At 63.9% G+C, this 12,690-nt stretch overlaps 2 protein-coding genes across 3 annotated transcripts in view; both read left to right on the top strand.

Moving 5' to 3' along the window:
- The window catches only part of PRIM1 (primase (DNA) subunit 1), a 4,499-nt gene extending 737 nt beyond the window's left edge, over positions 1 to 3,762 (top strand). Inside the window, exons 2-13 of the mRNA XM_019556408.1 lie at positions 13 to 203; positions 377 to 483; positions 571 to 644; positions 948 to 1,084; positions 1,247 to 1,305; positions 1,712 to 1,821; positions 2,097 to 2,188; positions 2,305 to 2,449; positions 2,532 to 2,601; positions 2,776 to 2,864; positions 3,192 to 3,290; positions 3,467 to 3,762. Coding sequence (XP_019411953.1) covers positions 13 to 203; positions 377 to 483; positions 571 to 644; positions 948 to 1,084; positions 1,247 to 1,305; positions 1,712 to 1,821; positions 2,097 to 2,188; positions 2,305 to 2,449; positions 2,532 to 2,601; positions 2,776 to 2,864; positions 3,192 to 3,290; positions 3,467 to 3,486 — 1,193 coding nt within the window. The 3' untranslated portion in view covers positions 3,487 to 3,762. The remainder of the gene's footprint in view (positions 1 to 12; positions 204 to 376; positions 484 to 570; positions 645 to 947; positions 1,085 to 1,246; positions 1,306 to 1,711; positions 1,822 to 2,096; positions 2,189 to 2,304; positions 2,450 to 2,531; positions 2,602 to 2,775; positions 2,865 to 3,191; positions 3,291 to 3,466) is intronic.
- Positions 3,763 to 4,421: 659 nt separating this feature from the next.
- NACA (nascent polypeptide-associated complex alpha subunit) lies at positions 4,422 to 12,087 on the top strand. 2 transcript variants are annotated; one of them, XM_019556443.1, is made up of 9 exons: positions 4,422 to 4,529; positions 4,812 to 4,883; positions 6,124 to 6,267; positions 10,081 to 10,166; positions 10,326 to 10,403; positions 10,760 to 10,906; positions 11,092 to 11,220; positions 11,400 to 11,522; positions 11,959 to 12,087. In XM_019556443.1, exons 2-9 carry the CDS (start codon positions 4,814 to 4,816, stop codon positions 11,971 to 11,973), a joined length of 792 nt encoding a protein of 263 aa, XP_019411988.1. In that variant the 5' UTR covers positions 4,422 to 4,529; positions 4,812 to 4,813; the 3' UTR covers positions 11,974 to 12,087. The 2 variants fall into 2 exon arrangements, with proteins under 2 accessions (XP_019411988.1, XP_019411989.1); XM_019556444.1 differs by lacking the exon at positions 6,124 to 6,267 and having other exon boundaries at positions 4,423 to 4,529.
- Positions 12,088 to 12,690: the final 603 nt, after the last annotated feature.

Here is a 12,690-nt window from a genome sequence, read left to right on the forward strand (position 1 = left end):
CGGGCGCGCGAGCGCGGGGCACCGAGCCGGCGGCTCCCCCCGCAGTGGAGAAGGGCTACTTCGCCCGCCGCGAGTTCTCGTTCACGCTGCGCGACGACATCTACGTGCGGTACCAGAGCTTCGAGCGCCCGCAGGACCTGGAGAAGGAGCTGCAGAAAGCCTGCCCCTACAAGGTGGACATCGGGGCGGTGTACTCGCACCGGGTGAGTCGGGCCGCCCCCTCCCCTCGGGCCCGGGCTGCAGCGGGCTCCCGGCATGGGGCCCCAGGCGGGCCGGTGGGGGCGCAGCCTCGGCCCCCCAGGAGCCAGACGGCTGCACGGGGCAGGGGCGGGGGGCGAGCAGGGCCCCCGGCACTGACCGGTCCCTCCCGGCCCAGCCGAGCCAGCACAACACGCTGCGCTCGGGGGCCTTCCAGGCCCAGGAGAAGGAGCTGGTGTTCGATGTCGACATGACCGACTACGACGACGTCCGCGGGTGCTGCAGGTACTCCTCGGGGCCTGGAGGCCGTGGGGGTGGGCCGGCACTGGCGTGTCCGGAGCCAGCGCCATCCCCACGTCCTCCCTCCCACAGCTCGGCCGAGATCTGTTCCAAGTGCTGGACCCTCATGACCATCGCCATCCGCATCCTCGACCGAGCGCTCGTGGGCAAGTACCCATCCATCTGGGGCCGGGGGTGCAGCGCCATGGCTCCTGGTTGTATCAGGGCAGTTGTGGTGGCTGCAGGCACCCTGCTGGTCCCAGTTGCTCAGTTGGGGCTCCCAGCACGGTTGTCCTGGGCCCAGCCTTGCTTACTGCAGGACAGGGAGGCTGCAGGGCTGGAGTTAGGGGCACCAGAAGGGCTGTTGGGGGACCAAGGGCTGTGGGTTGGGAGTGAGGGGCAATGGTCAGACTGGGGGTGCTCCTCCCCCCCAGCAGGCCCTGCCTGACCCCGCGCCTTGTGTCCCGCAGAGGACCTGGGGGTGCAGCACCGCCTCTGGGTGTACTCAGGCCGGCGTGGCGTGCACTGCTGGGTGTGTGACGACACCGTGCGCAAGTGGTCGTCCTCACTGCGCTCCTCCATTGTCGACTACCTCAGTCTGGTCAAGGTGTGACGGGCCAGGGCGGGGGGTCTTTGGGGGCTGCATCTGACCCCAGTCCCCCATTGCAGCTGCTCCAGGCAGGCCAGGTGCTGGGAGCTGCCACCTGGCGCCTGGGCTTGGGGCAGATTCGCTCCGTTCTGACCATCTCCTCCTCTTGCTCCCCCCCAGGGTGGGGCTGACACTGTCAAGAAGGTGCATCTCTCGGACCCCGTGCACCCCTTCATCAGGTTAGTGCCGCCACGTGAAGCCCCTTGGCGGGCCCCAGTCATGGGCCCGATTCACCCCGGTGCCAGGGCCGCTCTTCCGTGTGCTGGCAGCTCCCTCCTGTCTGACGTAGGTGCCGCTCCACCCCCGGGGGCCAGGCATAGTGGGCGAGCTCAGGAACAAGGCAGCAGGGATCCGAAGAGACCCGTTCCCCTCTGGAGGGCAGTAGTGCCCTCGTCGCCTCCCCTCAACCAGGCTGGGGGTGCCCCCAAGGGATCCCTATTGGTACCCCCCACTGCTGGGAATGTCCCTGCAGTCCCAAAGTAGGCACTGACTCGGCCAGGGGAGGGTCCCGGAGTCCTGGGAGCAGACAGTTGCAGGCATGGCCTCCAGGGAGCCAACCCCACCATCCTGTCTGCTTCCCCCCAGCAAGTCGCTGCGCCTGGTGGAGGAGTACTTTGAGCAGTATGCGCTGCTGGGGCAGGACATCCTGGGTTGCCGTGAGAGCTGGGACAAGGTGCTGGCCCTTGTCCCGGAGCATATCCTTCTTCCCGGCTCCAGCTGCCTCTCACTTCGCCTGGGGGAGGGGCTGGCAGCGGTGGGGGCTTGCGTGTTTAGGGCCAGAGAAGCATCCAAGGGAGAGCACGTGCATGTGTGCGCGTGCTCATGTGTCCACACGTGCAAGACGAGCCCCGCTTTACAGCCTCCACATCTGTGTCCATCTAGTGCTTCGGTGCAGACCTCCGTGCTTCCACGCATGGTTGGGGGGGGGCGGGGGTCCATGCAATGTTGTCAGTCCTTAGCAGCCGCCCACCCCTGCGCGAGCAGCTGCAGCAGGATTTTCCCCGAAAGCGTGACTCGGTGCAGCGCTGGGCCCGGCTAAAAGCCCTTGCCGAGAAGTCCAGGGTAAGACGCTGGGGGGGACAGGGTACCTGAAGGGGGCACTGGGAAGCTGTTGAGGAGGGCAGGCCACTGCTGGGGGCAGGGGGAATTCAACTGTCCCTGTTTTCCCACCCCCGCAGCAGTCCTCAAGCAGCTCGAAGAAGCTGCCGTCCTACACAGAGCAGGAAATCATGCTGCAGTTCTGTTTCCCACGCCTGGATGGCAACGTCAGCAAGGGCCTCAACCACCTGCTCAAGAGCCCCTTCAGTGTCCACCCCAAGACAGGTACATCCCGGGGGAAGGTGCCCCCAGGGCAGGGGGTGGACCCTGGCGAGCCTGGACGTGACATGGACTTTGGCCCCGGCAGGTCGCATTTCAGTCCCCATCGACATTCAGCGGCTGGAGCAGTTCGACCCCTTTGCCGTCCCCACCATCAGGTAGCCGGGGGTCGCTGGAGCTGGGGGGGAGCCCCTTTGGGCTGCTCTGCCCAGCCCTGAGCAGGCCATCCCAGCAGCAGAGTGGCCTTGGGGGGCTTCTAGTCAGTCCCCTCCTACTCTGGAGTACCTTGTACTAGGCTGGGGGGAGGGGGTCTTACTCTTCTTCTCCACTAGCTCTCTCTGCCGTGAGCTGGATGAGGCCAACGACGAGGACAAGGACAAGGAGAATGAGGAGGATCCTGAGTCCAGGCGCCGTGTCCGGGGTGAGCAAGTTGTGAGCCCCTGAGGTACAGCCCTGTGCCTGTTTCCTCTCCCAGCCAATCCCATTCTGACTGAGCTTGCCAGGACAGGTTGTGTCCCTTAGCCTGCCTGCGCTGTCCCCAGAGCCTGGGTCAGCGCTGTGACCACTTGGCACTGGTGCCATGGAGATTCCTGCCCTGGCCATGAGGGTCGGAGCCTGGCTGGGCTGTGCCAGAAGTCAGCCCAGAAAGGCAGCCTGGGCTGGGCATATTGGCTACTCCTGGTGGTGTGGCCATGGGGCAGGTGCATGGTGGGGGATCTTCACACAGCACCCCACACATCTCCCCCAGACTACAAGAGGACCAGCCTGGCACCTTACGTACGGGTCTTCGAGTGCTTTGTGGAGGACATGGAGCGGGCTCGCAGGGGTGAGCTGCTTCGGAGGAGCGGTAAGAGACAGACCAGGCTGGGCGGGGGTACCTCTACCCCTCCCTTCCCCAGGACCCAGCAGGGGGGCAAGAGATCCCACAGGGCAGGGGGCTTTGGCATCTAGGTGGGGTCTGAGCAACAAAAGGGGGGGGGTCAGCCTGTTGCTGCTGCTGCAACCCCCTTCTCTTCCCTGCAGACCTGCAAGGAGACTTCTGATGTTCCCTGCCCAGACCTCCCCCATCTTCTGTGCCTTCCTCAGAGACGTGGGCATGGTCATCATCACCGACCAACGCCTGCTCAGGCCTTAGCCACTTTTTGGATGGCTCCTCTGGTCTCCCAGTTCTACGCCTCTTTCTTGCTGGAGCCTGTGATGTGGTCTCCGCTCTCCCACCCCCTGGGAGCATGAGGCAGGCAGCAGCTGGGTGCTTCATCCCGGGCTTCCTCCTTTTGTACTTTTTGTATGCAAAAGCCATTAAAAGTTAAGTGAAAGCTGCTGCAAGTGTGCATCCGGTGGGCTGAGATCAACAGGATGTGTCTGGGACGGAGGGGACGCCATCCCTTGCGTCCTGGGAAGGAGGATGTGTGCGAGTGGAAGTCAGCGCTGTGGGGGAGGAGAGGGGTAAGCTGCACTCACCCCAGGCTGTTTTGGCCGCAGGCTCTATTTCCCTGCAGGGGTTTTCTCAGCAGGTGGCAGCGGGAGGTCTTGGTGAGGACAAGTGGGGTGGGGGGACTGCCTGGCACCTGTGCTGTGGTGCAAGCATAGGTCTGGCTTCCCTTCGGGGCAGTTCCCCCCAGCAGGTTTCTCTAAGGGTTTGCACCTGTTATCCACATGGGGGGACTCGGGCCTGAATGCAAATGGAGCAAACAAGGCCCTGGGCTGGGGAGGAGCGACCTGCGCCCCTCAGTCCTCAAAGGGAGGGGGAGACAACCCCAGGCTGCAGCCCTTGGCTCTGGCCTCTGCCCCCAGCAAGGGGCAGCGGGCAGCTCTGACCCACTCCGACCCTTGCCCCTAGCAAGGGACCAGGCGCAGATCCAGGTGGGCAGAGGGCAGCGCGGGGTCCCCCTGGCCCTGGGGAGCAGCCCCCTGGCCAGAGCCCGGGGGGGCACGGAACAGCCCCAACTGCAGCCCCCCGCGCGTAGGGAGGGGTCGCTGTGGGGCACTGACCCCCTGACCCGGAAGTCCTCGCTTTCCCGGAAGTCGCTCCGCTAGTCTCTTTCGCTCTCTTTCTGCCGCCATCTTGGGCCCCGCTCCGCGCACGGTGAGTCCCGCCGCTTCCATCCGCCGCCATCCGCGCCGGGACGGGCCGGGGACAGCGGGGGCGGCCGGGGGGACCCCGCCGGGCCAGGCTGCGCGCGTCTGGGGAGCAGGGGCCGGCGGGCGGGGAGGGCACAACCAGCCGCTCCGGGCGGGGGCCGGGCCCGCTGCCCCAACGCAGCCTCCCGGGCGGCTCGCTGGCTTTGCCCGCGTTCCGTTCCCCACGGGAATGAACGGCCCGGGACCTCGGCTGACAGCCCCTCTCCTCTTCTCTTCCCGCGGCCAGAAATGCCAGGTGAAGCCACAGAAACCGTCCCCGCCACAGAGCAGGAGCTGCCGCAGCCGCAGGCCGAGACAGGTGAGCGCCGCGGCGCTGCCGGGCGCGGAGGCGGTGAAGGGGGCCGGGCTCGGGCTGGTCTGGGCAGTGGTGCGTCCAGGCCGGGGACAGCAGAGGGCAAGGGGTGCGCCTTGCCTTGCCTTGCCTGCGGGGACAAGCGCACGGGGTCTCAGTGGCACTGGGCAGTGGCATTGTGTGCCCAGACTGTGACTGTGGAGCCCCAGCTTAGCCGGGCTCCTGCCTGCCGTGGTCCCGGGTGACATGCTGGGGTGCGGGTGCTGTTGCTCGGACCTGGGGAGGCCCCGGGTGCTGTTCCTCTGCCTTCACCTCGCATCCTCTTTTTGGGTCTCCTCACCCTATGGTCCTGGGCATTGCTGCACTTACCAGGCCCTGGCGGCATATCCTACCTGTGGTAAAGGGGTCTGCTCTGCCGTTTGTGTCGTTGGCATCCTCCTCCAGGGGGTGCCCTGGCATAGGTAGGGGTGCGTGGCTGGCACACCAGGCTCCTGCAGGGGGATCCGAGATGCTTTTCTCTTTCCTGGCTCACTCTCCTGGTGCCTTGCAGGGTGGGCGGGAGAGGCAGCGCCACAGTTCCCTTCGTGTGCAGCGTTTCCTGCTGCCTGAGACTCCAAGCCGCCTTGCAGCCAAGGGGCATAGCTATAAAAACCATGAGGCCCGGCCAGGGCTCTGGGAGCTGCCCCTGTATCGAGGGGATGGCATCCCTGGTGGGGTTGGCCTTGTGCAGGGAAGGGACGTGCGATGCCTGGTGACACTGTCTGGCTGTGGTGTCCCCGTGTGGCCTGCCCGGGCCAGGCCCCACAGCGCTGAGGCTGCTGGCAGGAGGGCCCCAGGGCAGCTCCAACTCCTGCTTGCATTTGCTGTGTGGGTTGGGGGCTGAGCCCAAACCCACTCCTGTCCTGCTTCTTCACTCTCTCTCTTGACTCTCGAAGGTGTCTTGGCTGCCGGATCCAGTTAGCAGTAGTCTGGCCTTGTTGGCTGTCTCTGCCCTGAGACTCAGGGACCCTGCATGACTGACCAGGCTTCCCTTCCCACCCTGCTCCAGGCTTTGGGAGAACTTAGTGCATGGCTGGTGGTGAGGGATCCTGTGTGGTGGCCATGTGGGTTTGTCTCGGAAGCCATAGGGGAAACCAGCAGAGCCCCGTCCTTCTCTGGGGCCTGATGGTCTCTGAGGGGACTCCGCAGGCCTGCTGCTGCTCCAGGACAGCGGGGGGGGCAAACTCAACGGCTGATGCTATTGCAGTAACTGCCCCCTCTGCCCCTGGGGAGGTGCGTGGGGCTCTTGTGGGAGCAACGCTGGCAGCTGAGGAGACCAAAGCAGCTGCCACCAAGAGACCCGAGGTGGCAGGCGAAGGGTCCCTGGCTGAAGCTGCTCCAGAGCTTTCAGGTAGGTCCAAAGCGATGGCAGGAGCCAGGAGGTCATTTTTGGGGGGTGTTGGATGAGCTGGTGGCTGGTTCCGAGGGCCCTGTGCTGGCCGGGGAGCTGCGTCGCCCTTCCTGGGTAACCACTGTCCCTCAGTGCCCGAGCCTTCGACGGGCACCACACCCACAACTCTTCTCCCCCAGCTCCTCTCCCTCATCTGCGTGGCACAGTGTGAGGGGTCGTGGCACTAGCAGTAGCTGTTTGGAGGGTGGGGCGCAGTGCTGTGACCTGCTGACGTTTCCTCCCTGGTCTTGGGTGTCGTCCTGGTCCCTAGCACTGCTGCTTGCAAGCCTGGGCATGTGGCTGCCTCCGCTCAGCCCAGCTAAGCCACCTCAGCAGCTTGGCATGAGCCTGAGGGTGGCACCAAGCTGCAAGGACTGGGCCCTGTTAGCACAAGTACAGTCCTTGGAACTGGCTTGGGCCCAGCCCCGGGGGGTCAGGGTGGCCTGCAGCACCCTGTCACGTGGACCCGGTCTTGGCAGGGCATGGGCTGCGGCAGCTCATGGGCATCCCAATGTCCTGGCACTCATGCTGCAATGGGTCATGGGGGCACTTTCCCCAGTGCCCATCTCGGTCCTGTCTCCCTCAACAGCGGGGGGGCCATCGGTGACCTGGGTGTGCTGGTAGCTCTCGCCTTTCTTCCCCGTTTTTCCTGACCGCGCTGACTTGTCTTCTTTCCACTCCAGCTGCTCCTCCCGTCTCTCCAGCTCCCACGTCTGCTTCTCCCCCGGCGCTGGCTCCACCTCCATCTCCATCGTGCGCTGCCCCCCCTGACTCTGCCCCTGCCCCACTGGGCCCTCCCAGCACCCCTGCTAGCCTGGCCCTGGGACCAGGGCAGCCCAGCCCACCCTGCCCTGTGGCCCCAGCTCCACCCCCTCCTGCCACCTTTCCTTGCCCTGTGACCCCATCTCTGACCCCTGCTGCTCCCTCTCCCTGCCCCATGGCCCCAGCTCCGGCCCCTCTTGCCACCCCTCCCTGCCCCAGAGCCTTGGCTCCAGCCCCTTCCTCCCCCATGGCCTTGACTCTGGCCTCTCCCGCCTCCCCTCCCTGCCCCGTGGCCCCAGCTCTGGCCTCTCCTGCCTCCCCTCCCTGCCCCATAGCCCTGGCTCCAGTCCCTTCCTCCCCCATGGCCTTGACTGTGGCCTCTCCTGCCTCCCCTCCCTGCCCTGTGGCCCCAGCTCCGGCCCTTCCCTGCCCCGTGGCCCCGGCTCTGGCCTCTCCTGCCTCCCCTCTCTCCCCTCCTGTGGTCCCAGCTATGGTGGCACCTGTGTTGTCATGTCCCATGAAGCTCCCAGCTCCAGCAGCTGGCATGGCTGTGGCAATTGCCAGCCCCTCTGCCCCAGCCCAGGCCCCTGGGGCCCCAGCTGCTTCTTCAGCTCCAGGCTCTCAGCCTGCTGCCATCTCCCTGGCTCCCCCTGCTCCAGCCTCTTCCATTTGTCCTCTTATCCCCAGCTCCTCTGATATCCCCCTGGGTACCCCTGTGACAACAGCTGGGACATTGCCTGCTCCTCCATTGGCTCCTGTCACTGCAGCTGCTCTGGTAGGGGCTGCCCCTGGGATCCCAGCTGCTACGGCTCCATCTCAGAGTCCTGCCTCTCTGGAAACTGTCCCAGGTCCCTTGTCTCCCCCCACGACACCAGCAGCAGCTCCTGCTTTGCAACCAGGTCTGGTCCTGGCCTCCGCAGCCCCCTCTGCTCCCAGTCCCCTGACAGCCTCTGGACCACAGCCTGGGACACCAGCCACAGCTGCTTACCCCTCTCTGCCAGCTCCTGCCTCTGCCCCCATGACCTCTCCTGCTCCCTTGGGAGCCCCAGCTGTGGCCCCGATGACATCCCCCATGGTGCCAACCTGCAGCTCTGTCCCTGCACCTGTCCCTATGACCTCAGTAGTGGGGGCTCCACTCCCTACCCCTGGGACCCCTCAGGTTCCCACCTCTGCCCCCAAAACATCTTTGGCAGCTGTTTCTCTGTCATGTCCTGCCCCTGCTGCCCCTCCCAAGTCCCCCACTTCTGAGTCCCTCCTGTCCTCCCTCCTTCCTCCTGCTTCCCCTGCGCTGGGGGCTCCAGCCCTCCTTTGCCCTGCACCCCCTGCCCCCTCTGAGGCGCCAGGCTCTCCCCTGCTCTCTCTTTCTCCTGCCCTTACAGCTTCTCCCAGGGCCTCTGGTCTTCCTCTTCCAGCTGCCCCAGCCCCATCTCTTTCTCCTGAGGCCCCTTTGGCCCCAGCTCCAGTCACCCCCACTCTGCCTGCTGCCTCTCTGAGCCTTCTTTCTCCTGCTGGGGTTCCTGCTTCTGTCCCAGAGGCATTAGCGGAGTCTGCCACCCTCAGCTCTGCTTTGGTTGACAGCCTGGCTCCTTCCTTCCAGCCCCCCAAGACACAAGTTGCGCCGTGTCCGGCTTCTGCAGCCCTTCCTGCTTTTCCTGTTACCCCATCGAGTGCTGTAGCACAGCCTCCTGCCCCTGAGAAGAAGCTGTCACCTGCCCCCACCCCTGCCAAGCTACCTGCTCCTCCAGCCTCAGCTGCTCCCACTCCCAAAGCCCCACCTCCAACCCCTGCCCCTGCTCCTGCCATTGAGGACGACGAGCTGCCGCCCCTGATCCCCCCGGAGGGGCCCGCTGACGAGCCGCCCGTGCAGCCCGTCCTGGTGGACCTCTCCTCTCCCAGAGCGGCCGCAGCCCCGGCCGATGTCCCCGCTCCTCCTCCTGCGGCCCCGGCTCTGGCCAAGCCGCCCGTGCTGAAGAATGACAAGGGTATTTGTTACCTGGGTGTGCTGTGCGCATGGAGTGTCCCCAGCCGCCCGCCATGCACTAACCCACAACCTGGCTTGGTAGTCTAGAGGGTGGCGTCGCCACAGCCTGCCTGGGCCAGGGTGGGCAGGCAGACTGCGGGTGCTGCATGGTGTTACGTGTCACTAACGGGGCTCCCACACATGTACGCACGGAGCTTGGGGGGAAAAGGGGGGTTCAGCTCTGTTTCCCAGTCACTGGGTTTGAGCCCCGAGTAGCTGCTTTGCCAGTGTCTGCTGCGTGTCTAACCCATCCCTCCCTGGCCCACCTGCCTCTGTGTCCGGGGCTGCAGGATCACTCCAAGGTCTTCAGAGGTCGGGGTAGGATGCAGTCACTCTGGAGCTGCCCATGAGGCAGGTTCTCACTGCTTTGGCTTCCCTCTGTGTCAGCCACATCCATCCACTTCCCTGCCTTTCGGGGGGTGGGGGGGTGCAGCTGCCACTCAATTGTGCCCCACAGGCCAAGGGTACATGCCAGTTTACCTGTTTGTGGCTGTGTCCAGACTATGGCGGTGCCAGCATGGGGCCACCAAGCTGCTGCCTTGCTCACTGGGAGATTTGTGCCAGCTTCATCCCTGACAAAGCCACTGGCCCTGACTTCAGGGTCTGGCACAGCCACTGGCTTACAGGACCCAGAGCCATCCCGCCCGATGGGGGTTTGTCTCCCAATGGAGCCAGCAAGAGGCTGGGCTCCAGGAGAATTGGATCTGGTCCCCATGAGCTATGCTGGCCTACTCCCTTGAGGGACCGGAGCCACCTTCACGCTGGTGTCTGGCACATAGCACTGTGTTGTCGGGGCTCAGGCTGGGTCCTGAGAGAGGCCCAGCCTTTGTAATCCACTGGGCCTGGAGAACAAACCAGGAACCCAGCACCACAGATCCAACATTCACAGCACCATGGTGGAAGCCCAGCCTGAGCAGGTCTGGCTGTTATGTCTGGGCCTGTCTGCCCCTCGCTCCATGCTGGGAAACCTGACACCCATTTTGTCTTCCTAGGGTCCGGCACAGAGTCCGACAGCGACGAATCCGTCCCAGAGCTCGAGGAGCAGGACTCCACGCAGGCCACAACACAGCAGGCACAGGTGAGAGCCCTGCCAAATGGGAGGTGGGGGGGCCTACTGCACTGGGGAGATGTGAGTGGCATCATGTAAGCCCCGGGCTTCATGGGCAGCTCTCCAGCAATGGGAGCAACTGGCTTACCCCCCTGCTGTCTGAGGGTCCTCTTGCCTGTGTCCCTGCAGCTTGCAGCAGCCGCCGAGATAGATGAAGAACCCGTCAGCAAAGCAAAACAGAGCCGGAGCGAAAAGAAGGCACGGAAGGTATGAGGAGGGGCTGATGTGGCCCAAGCCGTGCGGTCCCCCCACAAGCAGCCTGGGAGAGCCTGGCAGCAGGTCAGGCCCAGCTCAGTCCTGCCTCGGCCTGGCTCATGGGAGCTCATGACCACCCACCCCACAGCTTTGAGCCTCCCTGTCCATGGGAGAAGCTAGAGCACACGGAGTCAGCCCAGGGTCCCATGGTGAAATTGAGGCCCAAACCTGGCCTCTACTTTCCCCCTGCACCCCACCCCACCCATCTCTGACCATGGTTCTATAGCAGCCCATTGCTGAAGCTGTGCCAGCCCCCTGAGACATGATGAGCCACAGCCCAGTACCTCCCTGCTCCCTTCTCTCTCTAGGCGATGTCCAAACTGGGCCTTCGCCAGGTCACAGGTGTAACCAGGGTCACCATCCGGAAATCTAAGAACATCCTCTTCGTCATCACAAAGCCAGACGTGTACAAGAGCCCTGCGTCAGACACCTACATTGTCTTTGGGGAAGCCAAGGTACAGGGGCAATCTGGGCCATCTGTCTCTCACTGACCTGTGTCTGGGTCATGGTGGCAGCGGTGGGCACTTTCCTACTGTGGATGGAAGGCGGGTGTGTTCCTTGGCACCTCGTCTCACGAGGTGATGGCTGGGCTCGGGATGCCTGCAGAGGCCCCCAACAGCACCACACACTCTTCCCCCAGATTGAGGATCTGTCTCAGCAAGCACAGCTGGCAGCCGCTGAGAAGTTCAAGGTGCAAGGAGAAGCCGTGTCAAACATCCAGGAGAACACACAGACGCCCACAGTGCAGGAGGAGAGCGAGGAGGAGGAGGTGCGTGCCCACAACTGGCCCTTGTGTCTAGCGGAGCTTCCCGAGAACTGGGGCTCTTACTCCTACTTGAGCGCCATTCCCCCTCCCTGCCCCTGCCCCGGGTTGAGCTGTGCTGTCTTCATGGGGCCAACCCCGTGTGGGCCTGCTGGCTCCCAAGCCAACTCTCCCTCTCTGCTCAGGTGGATGAGACCGGCGTGGAGGTGAAGGACATCGAGCTCGTCATGTCACAGGCCAACGTCTCCCGGGCAAAGGCAGTGCGTGCCCTCAAGAACAACAGCAACGACATCGTAAACGCCATCATGGTGAGTTTCCCTTTGGACAGGCACCAGTTGTGGGGCAGTGAAGAGCAGCAGGGAGCGGGTTTCCCCGGGGACATACAGCCATGGACAGCGGCACCAGCATCCCTGTGGGCCATGCCTCTGAGATCCCATGCCTCCTTTCACCCCTCTGCTCAGTAGGGCCAGCCTGGCACTGCCCTGATCAGGCATTCCTCCTTCTCTATCTTCACCAGCTGGCAGATGGGACAAACAGGATGGCTCCAGGCATCCCAGACCCCTCCGGGTTGAGTGGCCAGGCAGAGAGCCAGTGGGGGGAGGTGCCAGGCTGCTAACCGCCCCATATCCAATTGAGAGCTCAGAGCATTTGGGAACACCCAGTCTGCCACCCTACAGAAATCCCCCTGCCCCAGGTGGGGCAGGCCTCTGACCCCTCTCTCTCCTTCTCTCTCCCCTTCTGCAGGAGTTGACGATGTAGCCGTGGGAAGGGAGGAACCTTTTTGGTGTTTCAAAGCAGAGTCGATCACAGCTAGATTTAACCTTTGTACTATTTCTATCGAGGAATAAACGTTGTGGCTTCTTGTTGGTGAAACCCTCCTATTTTCTTGGTTGAACTCTGCGCTTCCCAGAGGAGCTGAGCCTGTGGGGGGCTGAGATGCACCTTGTTCCCCTGCCCTCGTCCTCTTTGGGGCAGCAGGACCCCCCCACGCATTAGCCCCTGGGTGTGTTTCCTGAGCAGGGAACACTGGTGTTCAACTTGATGTCTCAGCAGGCAGGTCTGTGGAGTGTCACTCAGAGCTGGGGCCAGGCCCCTAGAAATCCGGGCTGCCCTACATGAGGGGTTTAAACCAGACCCCTTTGCCTCCTGGCTCCCGAGCCTTCACATCGTGCTTTCTCCACGTTGCTCCAGACCCAGATGCCAGGGTTGTATGGATGGGAAATCCTCTCGGAAATGCATGAGCTCACCCCAGGGGACGACGTCAGCAAGTACTGAGATGCCACAGGAGCCAGCAGCCCTGTAATTACACAAACAATTCCCCCCTGAATGCTGTGTTGCTGGGAGGTTTCCTCGGAGTTTGCTGCCAGCAGCCTGCTGAGTCACCTGCTATGGTGTGGCCCTTGCCTGGACTTGCTGTCACTGTATCGTCTTTCTATTGCAGCGGCACCACGGAGCCGTGCTGCCCAAGGCTTGGAC

This window comes from Crocodylus porosus, unplaced genomic scaffold (genome assembly GCF_001723895.1).
Source record: "Crocodylus porosus isolate Cpor-Errol unplaced genomic scaffold, CroPor_comp1, whole genome shotgun sequence".
Lineage (NCBI taxonomy): Eukaryota > Metazoa > Chordata > Crocodylia > Crocodylidae > Crocodylus > Crocodylus porosus.